The sequence below is a fragment of the Tympanuchus pallidicinctus genome, unplaced genomic scaffold (assembly GCF_026119805.1).
Source record: "Tympanuchus pallidicinctus isolate F22 unplaced genomic scaffold, pur_lepc_1.0 scaffold3, whole genome shotgun sequence".
Lineage (NCBI taxonomy): Eukaryota > Metazoa > Chordata > Aves > Galliformes > Phasianidae > Tympanuchus > Tympanuchus pallidicinctus.
In genome coordinates this window covers 20,981,575-21,005,684 of record NW_026294747.1, presented here as the reverse complement: position 1 = coordinate 21,005,684, position 24,110 = coordinate 20,981,575, and the positions used below count along the sequence as shown (strand labels likewise).

General features: G+C 45.1%; 1 protein-coding gene across 2 annotated transcripts; it reads right to left on the bottom strand.

Moving 5' to 3' along the window:
• Positions 1-899: 899 nt before the first annotated feature.
• Positions 900-23,407, bottom strand: LOC128085363 (1-aminocyclopropane-1-carboxylate synthase-like protein 1). Of its 2 annotated transcripts, none has more exons than XM_052692565.1 (15): positions 23,349-23,407; positions 12,156-12,766; positions 11,012-11,071; positions 8,698-8,768; positions 8,132-8,201; positions 7,048-7,114; positions 6,587-6,684; positions 5,958-6,035; positions 4,964-5,064; positions 4,190-4,279; positions 3,235-3,280; positions 2,948-3,089; positions 2,249-2,391; positions 1,711-1,864; positions 900-1,494 (listed from the first exon to the last, which is right to left on the bottom strand). In XM_052692565.1, exons 2-15 carry the CDS (start codon positions 12,747-12,749, stop codon positions 1,247-1,249), a joined length of 1,962 nt encoding a protein of 653 aa, XP_052548525.1. In that variant the 5' UTR covers positions 12,750-12,766; positions 23,349-23,407; the 3' UTR covers positions 900-1,246. The 2 variants fall into 2 exon arrangements, with proteins under 2 accessions (XP_052548525.1, XP_052548524.1); XM_052692564.1 differs by lacking the exon at positions 23,349-23,407 and adding an exon at positions 13,967-15,059.
• Positions 23,408-24,110: the final 703 nt, after the last annotated feature.

Sequence of the window (24,110 nt, the reverse complement as noted above, 5' to 3'; positions counted from 1 at the left end):
GGAGTCATGCGCTTCCATTCACCTTTTATGGACCATTTCCTTTAACTCTAAATTAATAAGTATGCAGAAAAAAAACTTCCTTTAAGATATCAATAAAAGTAACATTCAAGAAACTAAACATTTCTGCATCTGAGAAAGAAGCTTTCCAACAAAAGTTCTTTGTCATCATCATACAGTGTCCTTCAAAATGGAAAACAGAGGAAGGACAGGAGACCAGAGAATACAGTTTAGTCAAGAAGGCTACTTTGCCAAATGATAGACTTAGTAGTTCAGGTAACAGCGGGAGATGCCACCTTGAAAGCCTGTGGGCATCAAGTAGGCACATCTAACACAGAGGTATAAGGAACATTCTCAATAGTGTCCTGTGAATAATCTCACTGGTAACCAGAAGGGATGATCTCAGGAGTTGAGAGGCTGCAGAGAGAATATTGTCTTTCCATCATCTCTCCACTCTTAGTTCTTTTGTGGACATAGTGGGCTAAGAAGCCAATGGGCTCTTTTTATTTATACAAAGTGAAGGACAAGAACAAAAACAGGCATTTTACCAGCCAAGGGGGTTAGAGACTGTCTGACCTGAGAATAGAATGGAAACCAACTCAAAATGAAAAAGCTTTACAGAATTCAAACTAAATGATCGTGCTCTAAGAGCCTCATCCACAGAGATGGCCAGGTACACAAGCTTATTTACCCATAGCTGAGGCTGCCTTAGAAATGACATTTTATCTCCCAAAAACATCTCTTTGTGAAAGCAACCATACTCTGGCACTGAAATAATTATTTCTGAATGTCAGTAAGGAAAATGGAAACCTTACGCATTTTAATCTCAGTCTCAAACCTCCACTTTCCCAGAAAGAGTGAAAAGAGAAGTGTAAAAAAAACGACACCACAACACCACAGGACCTTATAAGAGAGTTAAGAGCATATTCATTAGAAATGAAATACAAAATACAATGATGCAGCAGGATGAGGGGCAGCAGGTGAACAAAACCCCCATCATTCCCTACCCTCACCCCAATCCAAGGAAATCACCTATATAATACAAATCAGAGACATCAAGTGGGGTAGAGGAGGGGTTTTACAAAGTGATTTTCTTGCTATACAGAAAATATATTATTTGCTGGAAGTCAATGCTGAGCTGCTGTTAGGGGCCCAGGGCCATTAGTGCTCAAGAACATGCCTAAAGGTACACTGGCCCCTACTGCTTTCCCATGAGTTTGTTGAACATGCTGTACATCTCTGGCTTTTTCTATGCAAGCTGTTCTGCTGTATTTTTCTGTAGCCAATCAGATGAACGCATCTGCTGCTGCAGGAGGCCAATAAGGTCACTGAGATTGGAACTACCAGCACAGGAAGATTCCTGGTGGCGGGATACGAAAATGACTTCATCTGTGCTATCTGCTTTGCCATCCTGATCTGACTGACAAGGCTGCTCCTTTTCCTCAGACATTATCTCCTGCTCTCGTTCTTCCAAAACCTTGCGGATCCGCTGCATACCTGCAATGGTAAAAGGAAGGGAAACATTAGTGGGTAAGTCTAAGATACAAGGGTCTCCAAATTTCTATCAGATCCAGAAAAATTGGGAGAATCGAAGGGAGAAAAAGTGGAAAGACAAGAGGATAATAATTATAGGGTAGTTTAGGACTAAGGAGAGGAGGAAATGGTGCTGCAGATTCTCTAGTGGAAGGAAAAACAAAAGAAAGCATCACTCACCCAGCTGTAGCCGGTGGGTCTTGTCAGCAAAGATGATGCGGAACCATCCAGGTTCACTGCACTCAAAGGCTTTGCCACACGACAGGAGGACCTTGTTATCAAGAAAACGCCTCCAGAGCAGCATCTCCTCCTCAAATGTTCCTGTCCTAAGGTACTAGGAGAGTCACCAGAAGGGCCAGAGGTTAGTCACCTATAGGCTAATTCACAGAGACCCTCATCAATCTGTGATTCCCATGAGGTCTGCGAAGTCTAGGGGAGACACCTTTTACCTCTGAAATACAGCAGTTGTGATAAAAAGAAAGAAATGGAAAGGAGAGTGGCTTGAGAGCAGTAAGATTCCTGCAAGGAGGGAAATGTACAGGCAGAAGAAAAGGAAAAGCATGCAGAGAAATACCAGGCCGCCCGTCCTTCTGCTCATCAGACAACAGATGGGGCTTTAACAAAAAGCTTATCACAATATTGAACTTTCCCCTGGACAAAGCTGCACCATGAGGCTGCCCTCAACCCAGGAGAAGCCTCCTTTCCTAACAGTACCAACCTTTCGGAAATCAATCCAGACAAAGAAGCCTGCATTACGGTTGAGGAAAGGAACCCCAAGTGTCTTCAGCTCATCTGTCACATACGTATGGGCAGCTTTCAGGCGGGCATGGTTGGCTCTCAGGTATACCTGGTTGATCCATTCTAGCCAGGAGATTAAAAAAAAATTAATCACAAAGTGACTAAGGATAACAATCACAAATTGACTAAGGTTTCTGAAACAGTCACAGGGCCTTTTTACATTTCAACCTTTTGCAACTCCTTTTTTGTTTGCTCAAAAAGCAGAAATGGAGACAAGAACTCTGTAGCAGTTTCATGCATGTACGTATCTTCTTTACCACTCTGCTGAGCTCATGGCTGGAGCGCTAGCACCCCAAGACCACGACAAAGCTAGAAAGTCCCCTCCCATTTTCCTCTTCATAGAAGGTTGAGTTCCCCGCTCTGTACAACATCTGCTGCTTTCACACATATAGCTATCACACTTCTTCAGAGCTGCTCTTCCATATCCGCTGATGAAGAACTCTGCTGAGAGTTCCTCTGTTGTTGAACTGCCAGCCACAGCTTACAGAGGCAGCTTCAGGATAATGGATGGCTGCTGAGCACACAAATAAGAGAGCATTGGGAAAGTAAAGGGACTGAATCTCCTGAAGTACTGAGATAACAGGACGGCATGAGGATCCTACATTAGCTACCAACTCACCTCTGTCCCTAAGTAGCTGTGCAACTTTGTGCTGGACTGGTCCACAGACCCCATGGAAATAACACAAAGAAGCCACTGCATTAGCAACATCTTGGTTCTCTGTATACAAAGTACCAAAACGAATCCCAGAGACAGCAAAATCCTGCGGAAGACACATAGAGACTACTGTACTGAACAGGAAGTTCAAGTAGGAATGGGTTCCTACTAACACTATTTTCTTCCTTATAACCCAAGGAGCCTGAGGACAGCAGTGAGGAAGCCAAAGCACAGCAGCAACTGGCACTCACCTTACTTATTCCCCACATCACGTGAGTCCTCTGTGGATCAGGCAATCTGTATGTAGAAGGATGCAGATGGGCAATTAGTGTCATGGGTGCTGAAGTTTTGGATCACCAGTGCAGCATTGCAAAAATAGAGAGGCAGCATTACACAGCGGCAGTGGAGCACAGATCATCAATCAAGCAGGGAAAATCCAAATCCAACCTGCCCTCAGAAGTAAGGAACTCCCAGGAACTAATTTTAGACACCATTTTTAAGTATTTCAGATGTAAGTACTTCAAATACTCACGTTAAGTGCGTATTTTTTGCACAGATTTCCTGCACATACAGTTTGCAAATGTAATACTAAAAATTGATACATTTTCTAAGATTTTGAAGTAATTTTCTTTCTTTCAAACAATAATACCTTGAAGAAGGATATTCATAGTCACAGAATATCCCGAGTTGGAAGGGACACACAAGAATCATCATTAATACCTAATAAAACCCATTCTCAAACCTCTAATAACACTGTGATCAGTCACTACTGTACGAAAACAGAATGTAAACAGCAACAGAAGGTCTTTACAGTCATCAACAGAAATAAGAGAAAGACATAGCAATACTGGGGTAGGAAAGAAAAAGCCTCACTTTCAAGGAATGAAACATCCATTTCCAGTTTTTTGGGGACTGTCACAAGTGAATATGAAAGCACACACTAAAAAAAAAACAAAACAACAAACCAAAACGTACCATAACAGAAAATTAACCCACCTTTTTCTTGCTAGAATTTTCCCTGCACTTGAAAAAAACGCATTTGCCATTCAGAAATTATGAAAATAAAAAACACAAAAAGAAGCCCACGATATAAGGCAGATTCAGAATTCGCTAGCTCATGACTTAACTTCCAGTCACAAGTTCTCAGCAAGGCATCATGTTGAATTGTCACTGGAAGATGGCCAGGGAAGTAGGAGCTGGTTTTACCTGTCCATGCCCAGGACACTGTGAAACGTGGCTGATTCATCAAAAACTGACAGCATGTAGATCTCATCTACTATCACATGCAATTCGTGTCTGCAAAAGGACAAAATGGAAGTTAGAAAAGAATTCTCTGGCTGAGAAGCGAAGAGAAATTCAGAACCCTGCAAAGGCTACCTTTATACATCAAATTCTGCAACACAGAGTATTTTTTCACAACTCAGAAGGTCTATTATATTGAACTATTACACTGAACTTGATTGGAGATATATCCAGATAATTGTCACCCACTGCAACTGTATAATGGGACAAAATTTCAGTCATTTCCAATGTACTTGTGAAAATTAACTCCTATATGTACAACCCCTCTAAACTACATTGTGTTGTTGTCCATTCAGAATTGGCCAAATTGCAGAGAGCATCCAGTGGTGAAGATGGGCAGCCATATTCAACTATTTCTTATTCTCTGCACATACAGAGAAAATGTGAGGAAAGAAGGTCAGTTTCCTACCAAATTGCACCACAGCATTTGCTAGGACTGTCAGTAAAACTGCTAGTATTCCTTGATGCAAGTCGCCTTGTCCGTCCAGCTGACTGGATGGTCTGCACTCCCTTCTCCCCACCAGCCCACTCTCCTCTCTATTTGAGGAGAACAGGTGTTTTGTTTTTTTTTGCCTGACTGAGAAGATATTCACAGATAAATTAAGGTACAGCAAGTCGACCACCAGGCTCTGAAAGCCATCTCTGCCTCTGGTATCTCAGCCTTCCAAACTGGCATACCTTTTAGCAAATTCCAGGTAATCCCGTAGCTCTGACAAGGAGTAGACATCCCCAAGGGGATTCTGGGGATTCAGAAGAATTAAGGCCCTTACAGTTACACCCTGCAGAACAACAGGACAGGAAGAGAGCGTTCACCATGGGATAAACTTTCAGTCTCTCCAAGGCGCAGTGAGCATATCACAAGACTCCCCTTCAGCCTCTACTATGACATTTCACCTCAAAAGTGAGATTTGTATGAAAAAGTTGAAGGCACAAATGACATTTTTATAATGATGGCGCTTACAAAATAAACTGAGGAAAATATTATAGAATGAATCTGTGAGTTTGAAAATGGTGAGTCTGCAATCATATGAGAATGTGCCTTCTCATATTCTCAGCACAGAAGAGAATTCTCTCTGATCTGTATCAGCATTGTTAAGTAGCAGATTACTGAAGATTGCCCATTAATAAGGCAAGAAAAATAGCAATTTGAGGTACATGGATAGGAATTGCTCATAGATAGAGCACAAGTGGCTGGCGTCACTAATGATCTAAAGATGAAGCTGAACATACACTGAGTTTAGGATAATCTCAAAACTTACAGACTAAATATTCAGCCATGTAGCACACATCTGTATTTACCTTCTAGATTTGCCCCTCACTACCTCCTGCAATTCGTGCTGTTCTTAGTGGATAAATCTGCACTGCTGAGTAGAAAAGTCCATTTTGGGTAACCCAGCTGGCACTCCTGAAGGAAAAACCCTGCAAAGACCCTACATTTTAGTGCATGCCCAGGTGTGCATGATACAGTGGGATTCCTCCAGGAAGTGCTGCTGAATATTCTTCCACAACAGCAGGCAGGATTTGCAAGCAGCCTGACTTCAGGTCTATAAGGACTGTGAGAAAGCCAGGTGCTAGGTTTTGAAAATGTTTTGCTCTTCAGGTCACATCTGAGACCAGCCATCTCAAACATACTGTAGCCTTGACCAGTAAGGTGAAGCTCATCTATGCTCACCTCTGCCTGGGCATCCTGCAAGGCCTTTTCCAGTTTTTCCACAGTAAGCTGGAACGGCCGAGTGCTTGTTCCAGTAATCTGAAACACACCACAAAGATAAAATTAAAAAGGCCAAATTATTTCAACAATCTGTCTCGAGTCATTTCACACAAAACAAAATAAAAACCCAACAATAATGACTGGCATCCATCCCTTTATCCTTTTATACTACAGAGAGAATAAATACATAAAATCAAAGAAATTTTCACCATAGACTGGTCACATTCAGAGAATTCTCTGGGTATCCTTAATGTCTAAAGCAATGTCAGATAGCCATGCGTTCTTACACCTCTGGGACAGACCATCTCCTATAGGACAATACATATGTCTGACACCAAAATGGTCATTTTTCCCCACCAGGAGTCATTATTAGATATTTATAGGGACAAGACACAAGAAAAGGACAAGACTGGAAACTAGATGTATGGCCTTCAACAAGTTTCTTGAAAACAATGTGTCCGGTTCCCCAACCATAAATGAAACCACAGGCTGCTGCCTGGCCTTGTTTTGAGTCCCCAGAGCTTGGCACTTTCCTGTGCCAATTGTTTTTTTAACTGCGGAGGTCGCTATTCCCATTCCTCAACTCTTACCTTGCTGTCTAAATAGGCATACACCAGCTTGACGTTGCCATACAGGAAGACGCTCTGGGTGATGCTACCATAAAAAGGAGTAGCAATCAGAACAGCTTCTGGAACCAAGACAACAAAACTTGTTAGCAACAGATTGCTGTCCTTCCTTCTCCTCTAACGGACTTCAGTTGAGCATGAAAAGCTTTTTTACAGTTATGCATTTTGCAAATATTTTAATGTTACTATTCTTTTCTCCAATTTCTTTCTATATCAATTCTACAATCTTCTGCAAAAACTGGGACACTGTACACCCACCCTCAGTATTCCAAGTAACCATAAGCGTAGTCCACATTTCAGTAGATCAGTGCTAATTCCACACTACTTCACCTCCACAAAACAGTATTTAAACTAAGTAACACATTAATTTCCAAGCAAAAATAACAAAAAAAAACATTAAAGATATTTTCCAGCAAACCACTTACCCCCTGGATCACACAGGACTGTAGCTAATGCAGAAAACAAAGAGCCACAACCGTTCAGAACGATCACCTAGAGAAGAAAGGGAGAGGCTAGTGATAAGTATGTCCATAGAAACACCACCGCAACATTTCTGACAAAACCAACAAAATATATTTTCTCCCTAATACTCAAGCATGGATGTTCCCAGAACTTTCCTGCTGACATCTCACTTCTATCAGAAACAACATTAATCCTGGACTCTGTTTCATGATACTTTGTCCCGTTGCCTTTTTATTATGTGTTATCTTCTCTTTGTGATAATAGCAGCTCCTACCTCCCACCGAATTTGTGCAATAGCATAAACAGAAGCAGAGAAGCAAGTCTGTCTCCTGTTTCTAGAAGACTGATGCACAGAGGCCCCAGGAGTTTCAATCCAAGCGTCAGGTAGAATCTGCTGCCAGCAAACTGATCAGTGATGACTTCAGTTTATGTGAGACAACAGTTTCTGCTGAGTTACTGCAGTCAGAAGAGCAGCAATAGTACTGGATCCTGCTGCCTCTAGCACCCAGCTAAAGCAGGACTCATGCATGCACAAAGCCCAGCCTGCACCCCTCCCAAATCAGAAAGTCCTGCAAAGACTCAGGTGTTGACACCTTCCTTATAACACCATCACAAGTTCTGAAAATATCTGTTCTTGCCAGGTGAAACTACCATTGGCTCAATGACAGATTTTGCCCTGAGATGCAACAGCAGAATAGTATGAAAGTAAAGTCATCAGAAACAATGGGCACTCTTTGTCAAGGCTGAGGGACATGAGCGCAGAAGGTCCCAGAGCTGAACGGGGAGATAAAAACACAAAGCCTCACTGGGAGCAATGGAATGAGGAGCTGGCACATAGAAGTACAGAATAAGGCAAATACGCAGTAGAACTGAAATGTTTTGGCTGATGTGTGCATCAAAAGCAACTAAAATGGCTATGATCCAATCTCATTTACATGATAAAAGGCTTCATTCTACAAAATCATTTGTTTAAAAAATAAAATGAAATTGTTTGATAACAAATGGCAATACATTAGAATATACACCAACGGAAAGTGGGTTACCCACATTTTCTGCCTTAAGAGGTGCAGGGGCCTTGCAGTAATAGGTCAAAAATCGAGCCACTTCCTCCCGTAAACTGAGAAAGACACAAAAGCAAATATTGATTCAGCTTATTCTCCAAGAGGCTGGGCTTCCCCAGGTCCACATCTCAGGAAAATAAAGCCAGGGCACATTAAAGTCTGATGCAGACAGCCCATGTCACAGATGTGACTGCTACACATGGCAAAGGTGTCACGGACAATGGCTATGGCTGCACAGACATTTCTGAAGAGCATTAAAGAGAACCGAAGGATTAAAGTCCTCGATGTTAACAGGGCTTCAAGGAACTTTCCTGAGTTAGCTCATCTATTAATGTATAGAAAATTAGCATCTTCTCTTACATAAAATGATTTTAAACTGGATTTTCAAAGGATTTTAAGTTGGATGACTGTTACTGTTTTGAAAATAAAAATATGATTCTATGACCTGGAAGAAGTTTTAACTACTATGTAAGAGAAGCAGTTCATACTCATCCATTCTGTTTTCAGGCAAGTGCTCAAACAGAGAAGCATTACAGAAATGAGAGGACTTACAACATGTGTCCCTTCCAGTCAGGATACTGAAGCAGCAGCGGCTCCATGAGGTTCATATCGGTCTGTGTCAGCTGTGAGCAACAGGAAGACACATTAAAAGCTCAGTCACCAGTTTTGGAAACAAAGAGAGACAGAACCCAGGGGCAGGCACACTTCTGCATGGACATGCACACACAACACTTCAAAGCCTTAAAACTGGATTGAGAAAACCACTGGCCATCAGAATTAAAGCAGCTCAGAGGGGCAAAGAACAGCAAGCTGACCAGTGATAACTTCAGCTTATAGGAAGTGGGGGCTTCTGCCAAATTATTGTAGCCAGAACTTCACTGCACAGAGATCTACAAAAAGGATGCCAAATAGTTCATTTTGTTCTTAAAGTCAGAATCACCCAAACTGTGTGAAAGCTCCACAGCCCCTTTTTATATTTATGTTTAGATAAAGTATGCACATTGCTTTTATCTAAACATTTTCAGGATTGTAATTTTCAGGGTTTCACATAATCCAGTTCTATGACGTTGCAAGAGAAAGCGCAGTCATGATCAGGGAATAGAGAAGAGGACATTTTATGTGAACAAAAAGGGAACAGACAAATGTTATGTACAATGTACCTTGCAAATATTTGATAACTACCAAGTCTGTGAGTTAATACTAAAAGGACATGACAAGTAAGTGATGGTGCAAAAGGGGAGGGATATTTAACATGCAGTCTACCACATAATAACAAATCCACAGCATTCTAATAACTTGTGCTAAGCTCTAGTATTCAAAGACACTGTCCTCATCCCATCCCATGCGGAACTGCAACCTGACATATGAGATTAAAGTTCTTTCATTCACCTGCAGATGTTCTTGATACCTGTGTAACACAGAACTACTTCTCCTTAGACCTCCCTCCTAAACTTATCTAGATAATGCAACACAAAACTATCAGCAGACTTGGCCAAAAATGTCCGTGCAGTAATGAAGAGGAGAACCCTTAAGGATAATTGTCTAAGGACTAAGGGCCAGATGGGATCAAAATGAAGATTATCTGAGATCTCATACCACAGACTGTTAGCCAATTTAAGGGCCAAAAGTTGAAGGCAGAAATCAAATACATTACTTTACTCTGTGGAAACTGAGTACTTACTGTCCCCAAGAGCAACAAGTTATTTCTTCTTACAATCTCAGCTGATGCTGCACTCAGTGAACCCTTTCTGTAACTCTGGGCTGTGATGAAGAAACTGGAAGCAGTAACTTCTTGCCACGTGCATGACAGCTCATCACGCTACAGCTCATTTCCACAACAAGGCTAATGAAGACAAGACTTGCTACTGTCTCCCTCTGCACTACTTGCTGCAGACACTGTGTTAGTTTAGGGAAAGGATGGTGAAGGAAGGAAGGAAGGCACAACCTACACAGCCCATAGGGCACCTTCTAAGAGCACAGCCACCAGGCAGCAGCTCTGCCTTACCTGTTCCTTTAGCTGGAAGGCCGAGCGGTGGGGTAGCATCCCCAAGTCAGTGGTGTGGGGGGAAGGAATAAAAGGAACATTTTGAGGGTGGGAATTGGTGGAATGGGAGTAACAGTGAGTTTCAAGCTGCAGAGACCAACTGTCAGACACTCGGCTACCTTCCCCCCCTCAGGCAGCTGCAGCAAGGAAAATGGCAGCCTTCTCATCTAGGGGGCTGAATCTGAGCAATAATCTTAATGAAAAATCAAGAAACAGCCCGGGAAGGCACAGCTCTGCTGTTGTCTTTTGCCTTTTTTCTTAATGAGTTATGCCATTTATTTCATGGAACTGAACAAAGCGTCCAAGTAGCAGCTCCACAGTACAATTTCAAGAGATATCATGAGATATCACATCTGCTGCTGCCATCCTCTCAAACTTTAGCTGAGTTGCAAACTGGGTGCTCAAACTGTGTACCTTCACAATGGACAGAATCAACGTCCTCTGCCCCAAGCTGTGAAGATTCTTGAAATTAAGCAGAGTCTGAAATAGTTATCTCCGTATTAAATAAAATACTGTCAGTTGGAGAAAATGAAATGCACCCTATCTTCATTTAAGTACTGTCTTAAATATCTCAATGAGCCAAGTACACCCCTCCAGGGAAACGCAATGAAAGGGAACAGAAAACTCCCTGTTTTCTGTTCTCCTGGGAAAACAACATCAATAAGTGTACAAATAGCTGGATTCAGAAGTGGCTTTCAATAGTAAGAAATTCATGAGGAAAAATTTTATCAGAGAAATCTCAATAGCAGCAATAACCCTAGGAAAGACATCAAGGAGAAACCACATACTGTATTTGGTATTCCTCTTAGGAACAGGACTTACCCGTTTGGACATCAGGTCAAAGCAGAGCTTATTCTCACTGGTGCCAAAATTAATTATACCCTAGAAAAAGAAACAGCGTGTCATTTATGGACGCACACACACAAAATCAACGTGTATGTACACCATCTTAGCTATCATTCCACTGAATTGCCCCCAGAAAGCCTACCAAGGAAAAGTCACAGCACAGTTCATGAAATAGTATATAATTAGAGAGGTTTATATGCAGGTGTGTGCTCACAGACTTATCTTAGACACTCCAGCTCTCAGGCAATAAGCTTTCTACAAATGGGTAAGTACTAACAGTTCATTCTTCTTTACAGAATGTTTAACTTATTCTTGAATTCACTCATCAGTGTGCATCTAACTGCAAATACATGTGAAACAGTTCTGAGAAAACTGAGGTTTATGCTTCTGCAGTGGTTTAAAGAAATGTTTTTGAAACATTTCTTCACCTAAATTTAGTTGTTTATCAGTCCTGTTCCACTCCACTCACTCTTTCAAATGTCACATAGCACACAGTCATGAAGAGTGGTTAAAACATTAAGTTTTCCCCTCTGGAGAAGCAATTCTGCGATTGCAGGGCCAGGGTCTGGCTCTGCTTATTTAATATGGCATTGGGTGCTGAAGAACTCCAGTAAACCAGCACATGCTCAACACTGGAAGAAGCTGGATAAACAAATTAAAAATGTACATAAAATGAAGATTAAACAATCGAACATGAATGGCTCTACTAAAAGTCGAGTCCAAATTTAGGTGTTTATCTGCTTTTCACATCGTTAGTAGAAGTCAGTAGAAGAGCTAGCAGTTTGTGCCTCATAACACATCTCTTATCAAATAATTACTGTGCTTTTGGATCTTAATCTGGTTTGCACCTCCTCCCCCACACACACCATGACTGCAGTTAGGGGTCAGAATAAAACATCTTGACATTTTCAAGTTGTTCAGAATGGAATGCTGGATCTGTTTAAAAGTAATCCCCAGATAAATCACGATTTCCATTCACTGTATATTCGTTACTCATTCAGTACCGAACATTAACATTCAGCCTCTGTGCCGCCAGGGGGTGTGCGAGGAGCTGCGTACCGAGCAGCGGAGCTGCAACGGGCAGAAAAAGTGGCGAGCGGTAGTTAAGAGACTCACTCACGTTGGGGTTCGTGTCTTCATCATACTTGTCAGCGTGGTACGCTTTGTACCCCTCGTCGTCAGAGCCCCGGAAGATGTTGGCGACGTTACCGCGAGCGGAGAGATACGGGCTGCGCCGGAACCCCTCCGGAGGGCAAAAGCCACTTATGTCACCCCGGCTCGCGGCCAGCCCTCCGGCCCTCGGCCCCTGCTGGTCGCCTCCTCCCACCCGGCCCGTCAGTTCCGACAGCATTTGGCTGAAGTCCAGGCCTCGAGGCACTGCCGGGGAAGGGGATGCGCCGCCGTGGCTCCGCTTCAGGATGCTGAGCATCTGGGCGAAAACGTTGAACATGCGGAACTCGTGCTCCCGCTCCAGCTCAAAGCGCCGCTGCTCCAGCTGCATCCGCCGCTCCTCCACGTCCAGGTCCCGCTGGAACCGCCGCTCCTCCATCTGCAAGAAACGCTCCTCCATGGCCCGCTGTGACGTCAGAGTCTTCAGCAGGAGGTCGTCGAGTGGGTCCTTCACGCGCTGGCCTTTCCGCTTCTTCCGCAGGCGGTGCAAGGCGGAGAAGCTGGGCCGAGGAACTGCGTTCTGCATCCGGGATGAGTTGGCCATGCTGGGCTCACTGAAACCTGTGGTTGTGTGAAAGCGGGAAAAAATGAAACACGAGGCAAGTTAAATGGTGTGGATGTGCTTTGCTGCTTCCCACTACCTGACCTAGAACACACCACAGCAGCATCTTTAGGAAAACAGTGAAATCAGTCAAGTACATCTTGGAGTTTGTGACTTTGTTTGCCATCTTTGACTTCACATGGCAGGCTCACCACTGTGCTGCAAGCCACTGATCTGGCTCTCACTTGCTTTCTGAATTAACCCCAGTGATCACTATTGGGGTTAATTCAAGGATCCTGCCCTTGGATACCCACGCACTCACCATAGTGAGGAAGACATAGCTGAGAATGACTTGGGTTGGAAGGGACCTTAAACAAAGTTTGGTTAAGATCACCGTAGCTGTTCTTCCTGATCTCAAAAATGAGCCTCAGACTGACTATCACTTCTCTTCTTCCCAAGAAGGCTGTACTCTTCCATCAACCTATCCTAGACTGGTTGGAAATCACCACAATCTCTACAGTCTATCTTTCTGTGCACCCAAATAACGGCCAAATGTACTCCCAGCACAGAGCTCTCATCTCCTGTAAACAGATCAGCTGTTTCTACCAGTGATTTCCCAAAGTGTCTTCTTTCCAAGTGCTAATTAGCAGATTAGGAAGCCAAGCAACGATTATTCCCAAGCATTCTCTGTTGCTGACTATCCTAAAAGATGAGATGCAGAAAACATTCAAGTAGAATATAAGAGAAGTTTCACTTGCAGGTTTACAGGTTGCAATGGAAGAAGAGGTTCTCCTGATACAATTCAGCATGAGGACTGCAGACAGCCCATGTCGCATTCAGTCAATACCAAAAAGCTTATAATTTTTCTTTTGTTTTTTTTTTTTTTTTAATAACACATGTACTGTCTGCATTACACAGAGAGATCTAGCACAAATGCCTATCCCAGCTCAGAGTAGATGCTCCAGTCCTTTGGAATTCATATGCAGTATTTAGCCTAGAGCAGTAATTTTAGATTTTATTTACCTGCGCCAAGACACGTGTCAGGAACTGCCAAAAGACAATTAATGTTGTTACCAGCCTTCTACTTTAAAGCTTTTTGGGGCACGAAAAACAAGGATCAGTGCAAAAAAACCATGTCTTTCTGTGCACCAGAACAAAACCCTATCTTTCTGGGAAATAAGGCAGCAACCCTATGCTGGAATGCAGAAGTCTATCCCTACCTGAAGGTGAAACACTGGTTTCAATGGGGATCTCCACCCTGGAGATGGGAGAGTCATTCTGGGCCCTTTCCAGGAAGGCTCTCTCTATCTCGTGCTCTTCAGGGCAACCCTGCTGGTAAGAAATGGCTGCCGGGGGCTCTGGACTCAGGCAGTGCTCGTCAGAATTCACCTCCTCGCATTTGATCTCCATCAGTTCGGGGTGCTGGGAGTGCCCGAAGGGCAGGACAGGGGCAGCGAACTGGTGGTGGTAGCCATCCACCATGCTGCCCGGCAGCACCTGGCTGGCCATCACACCGCCGCCCATGGGCCCGTAGGCCAGTGCTGGTCGGTTGTTGAGCACTCGGTCCATCACGTCGTAGAACTTCCAGGTGCGGCCGCCCCGCGGGGTCTTGCTGTTGTCCTTGATGCGCCGGTACTCCAGCTTCATCTTCTTGATCTTCTCGCGGCACTGGTCCCCGGTGCGGTGGATGCCCTTCTCACGGAGCACCTCGGCGATGCGGTTGAAGACGTGCTGGTTGCGCAGGCAGCTCTCCAGCTCCAGCTGCACCGACTCGTCTGCCCACAGCTGGAGCAGCTCCACCACCTCGGGGTCCGACCAGTTGCTGCCGCGCTCGTACTTCTTCCCTCGAAAATCCATCCCTCCCGGGGCCGCGGGCTCGCCCCTCCCCCCGGCTCTCGGCGCCCCGGGCCGAGAGGGGCCGTGCCGGGCCGTGCCGGGGGTCGCTGCCCGACCCCTCGGGGCTGCCCGTTGGCCGGAGGAGCCTCTCGCACCCGTTCTCTCACGGTTCCTGCCCGTCCTGGCCCTTCGGTGGCCACGTACGGCCGCCGCCACCGCGCCTGGCACGGCTCGGCACGGCACGGCTCGGCTCGGCCCATCCGCTACAGCCGGGCGGAGCGAGCTAGTGGGGAGCCGGGCCGGCATGTTCACATCCGGGGTGACAGCACATGCGTGCAGCCTTATTCCGGGATAACTTTAGTCCGTGCCAGTCTCTCACCGTGTTCCCGAGCCGCGCCGGGATGAGCGCAGCGGCACGGAGCCTTTTCCACGACCCCCGCCTTCCTCCCTCTGCTTGGCTTGGCTTGGCTCGGCTCGGCTCGGCTCGGCCCGGCCCTACCCAGCCGGTAGGGGCTGCGCTGGGTCGGGCCGTGCCAAGCCGTGCCGTGCCAGATCCGCCCCGCCCCGGGGAGGTGCCCGCTCTCCCAATCCCGCCCGCCGCCCCGCCCCTGTGGCCCCGCCCGGCCGTGCCAGGCACGGCTCGGCTCGGCCGCTATGGGGTTGTACGGAGCGGCCTGTTTTGCTTCAAAGAGGAACCCGGCGGACATCGCGGGGAGCTCCCAGAAGGAGCCACGCCGTCCGCGATGGGGCACGATGGAGCGCGGAGCGCAGAACGGCGCAGAGAACCCGCGCGGCACCTGGCCGTGGTGCTGGGGCACAGGGTGCTGCGGCCGGGCCCTGCAGGGGGTGCTGCAGCCCCGCAGCGCCAACCCCACCCGGCCCGGCGGGATCGCAGCGCCCCGGCGGTGCCCGCTGCCGCCGTCAGTGCGGGGCTGTCCGAGGCTCCGCGCACTGCCGCTGTGTTAGTGGGCAGAGCTTCTGACCGAAACCCTGAAATCACAGAGAATCCCTGAAATAAAGCACATCGACCAAAACGAATACTGGACCCGCGTCCCCCAAGGCAACCCTTCCTATTTTTTTCACTAATTCTTCCATCTCTGCCACGCAAACTTTTGCAGCTGCCTTCTCTAGGCTCCTTATTACGTCGGAAGCCAAAGCAGGTGTACCGTTTGCCTGGTGCTACCAGGTGCCTATTTTAATAAGCAGACTCAGCATACGGCCGTGAGAGAAGCCGAGGCATGTAAGAGGCTCTGTTCCCGACACACGCCTCGAGGCTGCCCGCAGAGGGCAGTAGGAGAGCCTCCAGAAACCTTCGTAAAGCAGAGCTGGGCAAGGAAGAGAAGGGACAGAGAATCGTGGTTATTAAGCACCTTGTTATCCCGAGACAGACTTCGGGGGGCTGGGGAGAAGGAGTTAATTTTGTAACCAATTAAACAGCACGTTGGGTTTTCTGTAAGTCCGGGGCAGGAGTGCAGGATGTGCCCAAGCGCTGGGTGTTTTCCACCTTCACACTCAGTGCCCTGTCTGCACAAAGAACAGGAGAATAGTGTTTTTCCCATTTTCTGTGGGAATGACTACGGTAAGAGGCAGGCCTGCATACTCACACAATCCCATTAGTGCATCCCACTAATGGGGTTACCTGGAGCAGGAAGCAGTGGTGCTGTGGGGGACTGTGTCAAGGACCTTATTGGAGTCCAGATAAGAGACATCAGTGGCTCTTCCCTTCTTCAAAGACATCTAGGTATCTCTTTCAAAGCTACCTGGATTCTTGTAGGTCCAGGTCTCATAGCAACTTTTCTGTGGGTTTGTGACTGACTACGGGTGAAAGCCATGATGAAGAGAGTGGAAGAAGGTAATGGCTCTTACTGGTACATGAGCACTCTAAGCTACTTCCCTCTTGACAAGCTGTTTATATTAGCCCCTCGTGCATTTTTATTTGTTTGGTTTCTTTGCTTTTTGGCCATTGCTTCTTCTCAGGCTGGATCCGGTCAGTACTGCGAGTTCTTTGCAAGGAGACATGCAAATGTTTTCTCCCTGTCCACTGCCAGAGAATGATGTGACCAGGTCAGGGCTCACAGACACAGCCAGAAGCTCCTCAGCTGCGTGCAGGCCTTGAAGCCAATAGCTGGGGATCTCAGAAATCCCAGCTTGATAAAATAATTTGATTGCTCTAATCACAGAAAATTGTGTTTTCTAACGTGGTTATCCTTTATTTGTAAAGAGACACTAACACTAGGAAATCGCTTTGGGAACAGTGACAGCCTGCAAGGATATACGTGTTTCTTTGCTCTGCAAAGTCACGACATGCTCACACTAAAAATGCATCACTGAGGCATATCACTCAGTGATAAAAAAAAGTGATAAAATTTCATAGGCAACCATGCAACAAACCCAGGTCTCAGCCTTTCTCCCTCTCTCTGGCTGCACTGTCACTCCACTTGCTGCAAGATTTTGCCCCTCCAACTTGCAAGTAACGCATACTAAGGATCTGTCACCATTTGCCTTAAAAGAGAAAAACGAAAGGCGAGGAAAGGAGCCAACTAACTGGCCCTTATCTAGTGTTAAATATAGACACAGTGATCTTCCTTTTTGGTCTGGTAGGGAAAGCAGTTAGATATAACCATGGGTGAGAATCCTCCTGTATTTTCATTTATAATAACAAGCAGTTTACATAGCTCATGTAGTTATTTCAGGCAGAAGCTGAAACTGGGATCACGTTTCCTGTAGCGCGACCTGAGCAGGACCTGTTCATCCATAGTCTTTCCTAACCAGGGGTCAGAAATGCCAGCAGCAAATATTTTTGCAGGAGAAATTAAGTGTTTATGTACAGTGGGAAACTGAATTCATAACAAAACCTTTCCCACACAGCTGTAACGCTGCCAAGGGTGTCCTTGCTTTGCTCACGGCTCAGTGCAGCTCAGCCCCATTCTGCTGCAGCCTCGCTGCACTGATGGTGGATCGTTGTCCTCATCCTGACATTCTTTTCTGCTCTGCCAGGCCTGAGAAGAACACACTACTCATATTTATGGGTAGCTTTGTGCCAGAGGCTGAGGCCACAAAACTTGTATCACTGTTTTCTCACTGAACAGAGAGCTGTGGCTGTAACATGCACATACCCATCAAGCTCAGCTGCACTCGGCTTCTTCCTGATCCAGGTGCAGTTCCCAAAAGATAATATTCCCCTCACATGTTGTCAGTTCTGGCTACCTTTCTTTTTCCTTTTTGCTTTTATTTGTGGCCAGACAGTGAGAGCTACAGGCCTTTCTGTTCTCCCTCCCTCATTCTCCACATCTTGTGCAACAGCTTCAGTGATGTTGCCCTTCTGCAAGAACTCTGCAATTGGATTCTAGGAACATGGTCTGTCCTGCTGTAACTATCAGGGCATTCAGAAAGCAGTCTGAATTACAGTGAGACACATGGTCCTGCTGACCTCCATTACACCATCTGTACGATGTCCTGGTGCCTCATCCAACTAAATCATGTTTTTCCAAACTTGGTGTGGAAATTCCAATCTTCATAAGGCAAACTTTTCAAGGAGCTTTGGAGAAATCACTGCTGAGTGGCTGTGCAAAGGACAGAATGACAGGGAAGCTTCTGAACTGCCTTAAGTCAATTTCTAAGCAAGCATAAAGTTTTTGCCAGCTTATCATTTCAGTTCAATTAACCACACTGAATTGATTGCTTTCTGGAAAGTAGACATGACCAAGAGTTACAACAGCATCAGTATCTGATGCCAGTAAGTAGATGTTTGTCAGTCTGCCTTCTTGTAGAATCCAGATTCTGCTAGAAGCCCATGTTCCCTTCAGAGTAGTGTGTGAACAAAAAAAAAAACTGTTTGTGAAAGGAAACACAGGACTGGACAGGATGGAAGACAGTTCTGTCAAGACTGCAAATCCTTCCACTTTTCCTTGTGGATGCAAAACCTGAACCTGACATTCTTCTAAAGACAGGAGCTTCCAGGCACTTAAATTGCAGCAGATGAGAGGATCCTCTTGCCCTGATAGACATGCAACCTGTCGTTACTATTTGGAAAGTAAAATAAGGCTGAAGTCATCAATAAATGCATGCAGGTACCTCTGCTATCTTTATTTCCAAAAGAGCTGCAAAGCTTCTCTCATTACAGAACATCATCTCCTGCCTCTTCTCTTTGTTTGGCACAGACCTGCAGTGGTGCAGCCCAGACCACTGCAAAGCCAGATTATCAGCAGCTTGAGACTGGAAGAGGAATCTTTTGGCCCAAAGGACCGTCTGGTTTTTGCAGCTATGCTGTCTACACTCTCTGATGTGCTCTCTTGTTATTTACTTCCCTACCTACAGCAGCATTACTGTGACACAGTTCCTGGAAGACACAGGCATTTTGTATCTTCAGTTAAAAACTCCCCAGTCTCCCTAAGCAGTGTACTCCCTGCTCACTATACTCACTATGAGAAAGGTTTTCTAATGTCCAGCTTATATGTCCTCCATCACAGCACAAGGTGTAAGGGAAATTTCTTGTCCTATCTACCACCAAGTGAAAAAAAGTCTTCATTCTTTTGCAGCAAGTGAAGAGGTTAGCATGCAGTTTTCTCAGCAAACTCAAAAAAAAAAAAAGAAAAAATGTGCAGAGATTAATCCTCTCTAGACTTCTGATTATTTTTGTTTTTCTTCTCTAAGCTCTCTCATAAAACCAATCTACAGCTTTAGGGAAATGTGGTTGCTACAGTCAAGCATAATACTACTGACAGAGCTGCATCAGTACTAAATGGAGAGAAGAGGCTTTTTCAGAGACTGCACTCATGTCCATCTGTGCAAGGATAACACTGATCTCTGAACAGAGAAGTACATTCATATTGTGACCTGTTAAGACCATTAAAACCTAAAACCTTCCTACCTGCTCTCCTATGAGCTGTTCTCTAACTTGTATTTCTTCAGTGGATTATGTATTTCTGTGCTGTGCCTGTCCGTATCAATTCCTTTCCTGTTTGGTCCCCCAGCTTCTGAAGACCCCTTTGACTTCTGATTCTGTTCCCCATGCGTTCCCCATTCCTCCTGGCATGACACTGTCATCAGGCTCAATGAACATCATCTCTGTTGCACTTACAAAGCCACTAACAATAAGACTGACCAACCTGGGAGGGTCCCCTGCAGCTATCTGGTGCAAAATCCTAAGGACTTTCTTGCAATTAGGCTTCTCTTTGAGGCTGTGCATCCATATTCCACCAGTTTTACCCAGAGTGTGTATATATAGCTGGTTTGTGAATATCATGCAAATGAGTGTGAATAGCCTTACTGTAGTGGGAATAAAGGACATCTCCTTTTTCTTCCCTGGTTGCTTACTCTGTACAGAGGAAAAAAAAAAGAAAAAAAAAAGAGAAAAGGAAAAGGGCAGTCTGTTCTGGTAGGATTTCTTCTTGACAGTCCTGTATGCCTGCAACTTATCACCTTGTTATCTTCAAGACTCTTACGCACAGATCGTTTGTTCTACTTTTTCCAGGAACTGGGATGACTTCTATTAGGTTCCTTTTACCTCTTTCTCTCTCTTTTCTTCAAAGGCAGTTATTATGTGCATCCTTTCCCTACATTTTGGAATCTCATTCATTTCCCATTATATCTCAGCAATAATTCCTAACACTTATGCTGATGTCTCAGCCAGTTAGTTCCCTAAACACTGGAGTTCATCAGGTTCAGTGAATATGAAATATCTCAGCAAGCTCCAATCTGTCAGAGATTGTTCTCCCCATTGCTGCTTCTGAGCCAACCCATTCCTCAAAGCAGAACACCACACATGTTGGGTCTGACCTCGTTACCTTTTCCAGACACCACTGTTCCTTCACACTTGCACTGAAGAAGCAGCACGCACTGATTAGCAAGCAAAGACTTTGCATTACAGTGGTGCAAACCCAAGCAGGAGGTTCTCACAAACTTCTGCTGATCCAACAGGCAGCTCCTGCACCCCAATACCCAGTGTGTTCTCCCCCACCAGCCAGATCATGGTGAGCTGATTAACAGTCATCTGACTGCACTGGTACAGTTCCAAAAAGAAGAAAATACTGACTCAAAAATCTAGCTAGTCATCCCAGTATTGACTTCTACTTGGAAATACCTCATGAGTACTTATGAATGTAACCCAACAACACAGCTGTGCAGCTGGTTCCCAGCTTACTACTATAAGAGAGGCATGGAGCAATTCAATCACTTTCCAAAAAGGACATATACAAAGAAATGCTGATAGAAGATGTTGGTTGTTTTGGCCAAGTTCACTGCCCAACTGCAGCAGACTCAGTTATGAAGATCCAGGCTACCCCAGAAATGAGCCAGACCTGTTATCTAAACCTAACTTTATTAATATTTCTTAACAATTGGAGCTCTAAAGCAAGTCTCCTAGAAAAGATGAGGTCAGGGTGAATGTTTGTAAACATTTGCTAATTTGTTGTCTAAAGCAAACCAGAACATTTCCCAAACCTTATAGCTGAAGCAAAACACAGCTGGAGTAACATTTTGCTCTTACCTGTGGACTTAGCCAGCAAAAATAGGCTGTCAGTAAGCCAATCAGTCAGATGTTCCCCTAGGATCCTAGGCACAGCTCCTGTTGTATCTCTGGTAAAAAGGCTGAGGAAATGCTCTTTTTCATAGCTGTTTACTTTGTCAGGTGTGCTCATTAGACCTGGATTGCATCAAGGAGCTCCCAGAAAAGCATGTGGGAGAATCACACCCCCCTCGCAGGCTTTTCCCAACCAGAGGGCATGTCCTTGTGCCCTCAGCTAGTCATGTGCCTTGCCCTATTAAAGAGCAGTATGTGCATTAGTTATCAATCAATGGGCACAAGCTTCCTGGGGTGAAGGGAACACTTGGAAATTACAGCTATTGCTAGAAATTTCTGAAAACGATTCTTCTCAGGCTGACAGGGGGTTTTATTGCATTAAGTAAGAGGACAGAGTTTGTGTTACTGCTTTTGGCAAACCTTCCCTTTAAGAACTCTGTTTCAGTTCAAGCTGTACTGTCTTCAGACATTTTAACTGGATGATGTTTACTGAGCTGTTCTCAAGCAGTGATTCATTCTGAAGAACTTCAGAAAAGTTCTAAAAACATTTAAGAAAACATTTCTAGATTTTTCAAGTGAAAGGCAGTTGAGCTGTTCTCTGGTCCAGACATCAACAGCAATCAGACATCGGTGTCCTGAGGAACCCCAGCACACACTCTGCTTGCCACCCCAACATTCAGATTTGCAGTGATCAGAGGCTTTCTGTAGAAATCTCTTCCTAGCCTGAGACTGCCCCAAGCAAATTACTGTTCCAGAGGTTGAAGCAATGCTTGAGACCCTGGCTTCCAGTGCAAGTTGAGGTTTCTTTGCAGGGACTCTCAAGCCTGCTGAAAACCAGTCCTCACTGCTGACATGCTGACACTGTTTTTCCAGTGCAGTACATGGTGGCAAAAGAATCTGCTGTTTTTGTAAGTGATTTTTAAAAATAGTTTTTCTGTTAGTGAGTCAGGGTCATCATGCCCCAAATACACCCAGAGGAGGTGTGCAATGCTCAGAAGCAAATGGAAACTTTCCCCTGTCATTGCTGCTCATCTTAGTATGGGTAGGTGACTGCAAGAGACGAAAGAACATTTTCAGTCTCTATTTCAGTCTTCAGTGCATCTGGCAAAGCTTCTGAGAGGCTTTTGTGCCACAAGAGTTGCACAGTGGGCATGGAGCAGAGGTCAGCTCCACTCAAATCCCCTGTCTGGACCACCAGGAGGTGGCCAAGATCACCACCAACTTCACTGGCCCAGAAGAGGGAAAAGAGAACACCAGTGTTAAGAGGTGAGCTGAGTGGCCTCAACATGGGGCAGGTGTCTATAGCTAAGCCTGTCCTCACAGGCCTTCATCCTTCCTAAATTAAGGACAGGTGAGGAGAGAAAACAGTCTGACTCACGCTCCTATCAAAGCCTTGCAAACAAAAGCCTTACATCACATTCCCACCTTCAAATCCTTTGGTCAGACCTGTGCACATCAGGAGTGTACTCCCCACCTTTAAGAGACCTTGCTTTAACGTAACTCACATTCGAATTGCCCTTAAAAGATCCCTTGCTGGCTAGACTTAGTTCACTTCCCTTCACCCTGTCACCTGTGGTTTTGAGTGCATTGCAACAGGCTGAAAAGTATAGTTATCAATAGGGTAATTACACCTGCAGACCTTCCCTTTGAAATGTGTGTGTTATCACCATCTTGCTTTCCTCTGTTTTCCCATGTTTCAGTTTGGCTGGAACTGCTTTAGTTCAGAAGGGACCAAGATTACAGTAACTTTTATGAAAGAAATTAGTTACATTGCAAGCCAGCTATTTAGAAATGATGAATACCACACAGAAGAACCATTAAGACTGTTTCTGGGCCAGAGGTCGTGACTGAAACAGGCTGTTTGTCCCACAAGGAAACCTGTTTTTTTCCCACTGGAAGCAAAAACTATTTTGGCAAGCAGAGGCATCATACATGGAAAGGTATCCTGCCTGTGCCCACACTCCTTCAGTCTGATGGATGGGATTTTACTAACTCAGTCTCCATGAAATTCCTTAAAGTTCACTGTATTACAACATGTGAAAACAGAGAAATCAGAGTATAATTATGTTCAGAGAGACAACAGTGTTTTTCAAGCCAACTCTCCTCGCTAGCATACTTTGAATCTCTTTGCAGACAGATGGACACATTTTTCAGAAAGCATCAGAGTCTGTTTAAGCTACCAGCAATCTGCTTTGATTAGCTGTAGCCAGTTATAGACCACTCCAAACCCCATTTGCATCACCAACCTTTGAGGCAGGAGTCTTTGCTGAAGGAACGTCAGTAGTTGCTTGGTGCTCAGGAGGCAGTGTTGTCTCTTGCTTACATGTCTTCAGAGGGCACTGGGGTGGCAAACCTCCCGTCACGCTGGAGTCACCTCCCAGCCATGTTGGCTTTTGCTCCAAGCCACTGGGGAAGAGTGAGAGAGAGCAGTCTCCCTCCTGAAGTCAGGTCCAAGCCACGTGGCTGTCCCATGTGGAGAACACACCAGATGCTCCCCAAGTGATGCTGGGGAAAAAGCACAGGTGATCTGCTGAGTACACAGTCAAGGTCATGCCTCTGGTCCAAAACCAATCGTAGTTATTTATGGAACAATTTCCAAGAAGGGAGGAGAGAACCAAGTTTTACTTAAAGCTTTTTGTAGATTTTTATCACCTCCACTATTAAAATGAAAACTGTAGATATTAACACACACAAAAATATGTCATTCGCTGAGGTCTGGGTATCATCCAGTTTGATTCATAAAACCAGAAATTAAAACCAGCCCGTTTTCCACCGAAGATTTTATTATCAGTATTATTGAATTAGCAGATGTTTAGAAACAGTCATCTTGACCCACCCTTTTCCAGAAGACTTGCTTTAAATTTCCTTTTTTTTGGGGGGATGGGGGGGTGGGGGGTGGGAAATGATAATAAAGTTGGGTTTTTAACTCAGGATGTTAGTGATTTTAGGCTCACTCAACTTCTACCTTCATGCTACAAATACCAGAACTAGGAAGGCACTATAAATGT

Bases quoted from the DNA above. Each gene is read 5' to 3' on its own strand.
- LOC128085363 (XM_052692564.1), bottom strand. From the start codon at position 14,888: ATGCCGGCCCGGCTCCCCACTAGCTCGCTCCGCCCGGCTGTAGCGGAT. The intron at 8,769-11,011 runs GTAAGTCCTGTT...TGTTGCTCACAG, and splicing joins TTGACCTGATGTCCAAACGG to CTGACACAGACCGATATGAA. The intron at 3,281-4,189 runs GTAAAACCAGCT...TTCTACATACAG, and splicing joins AGTGTCCTGGGCATGGACAG to ATTGCCTGATCCACAGAGGA.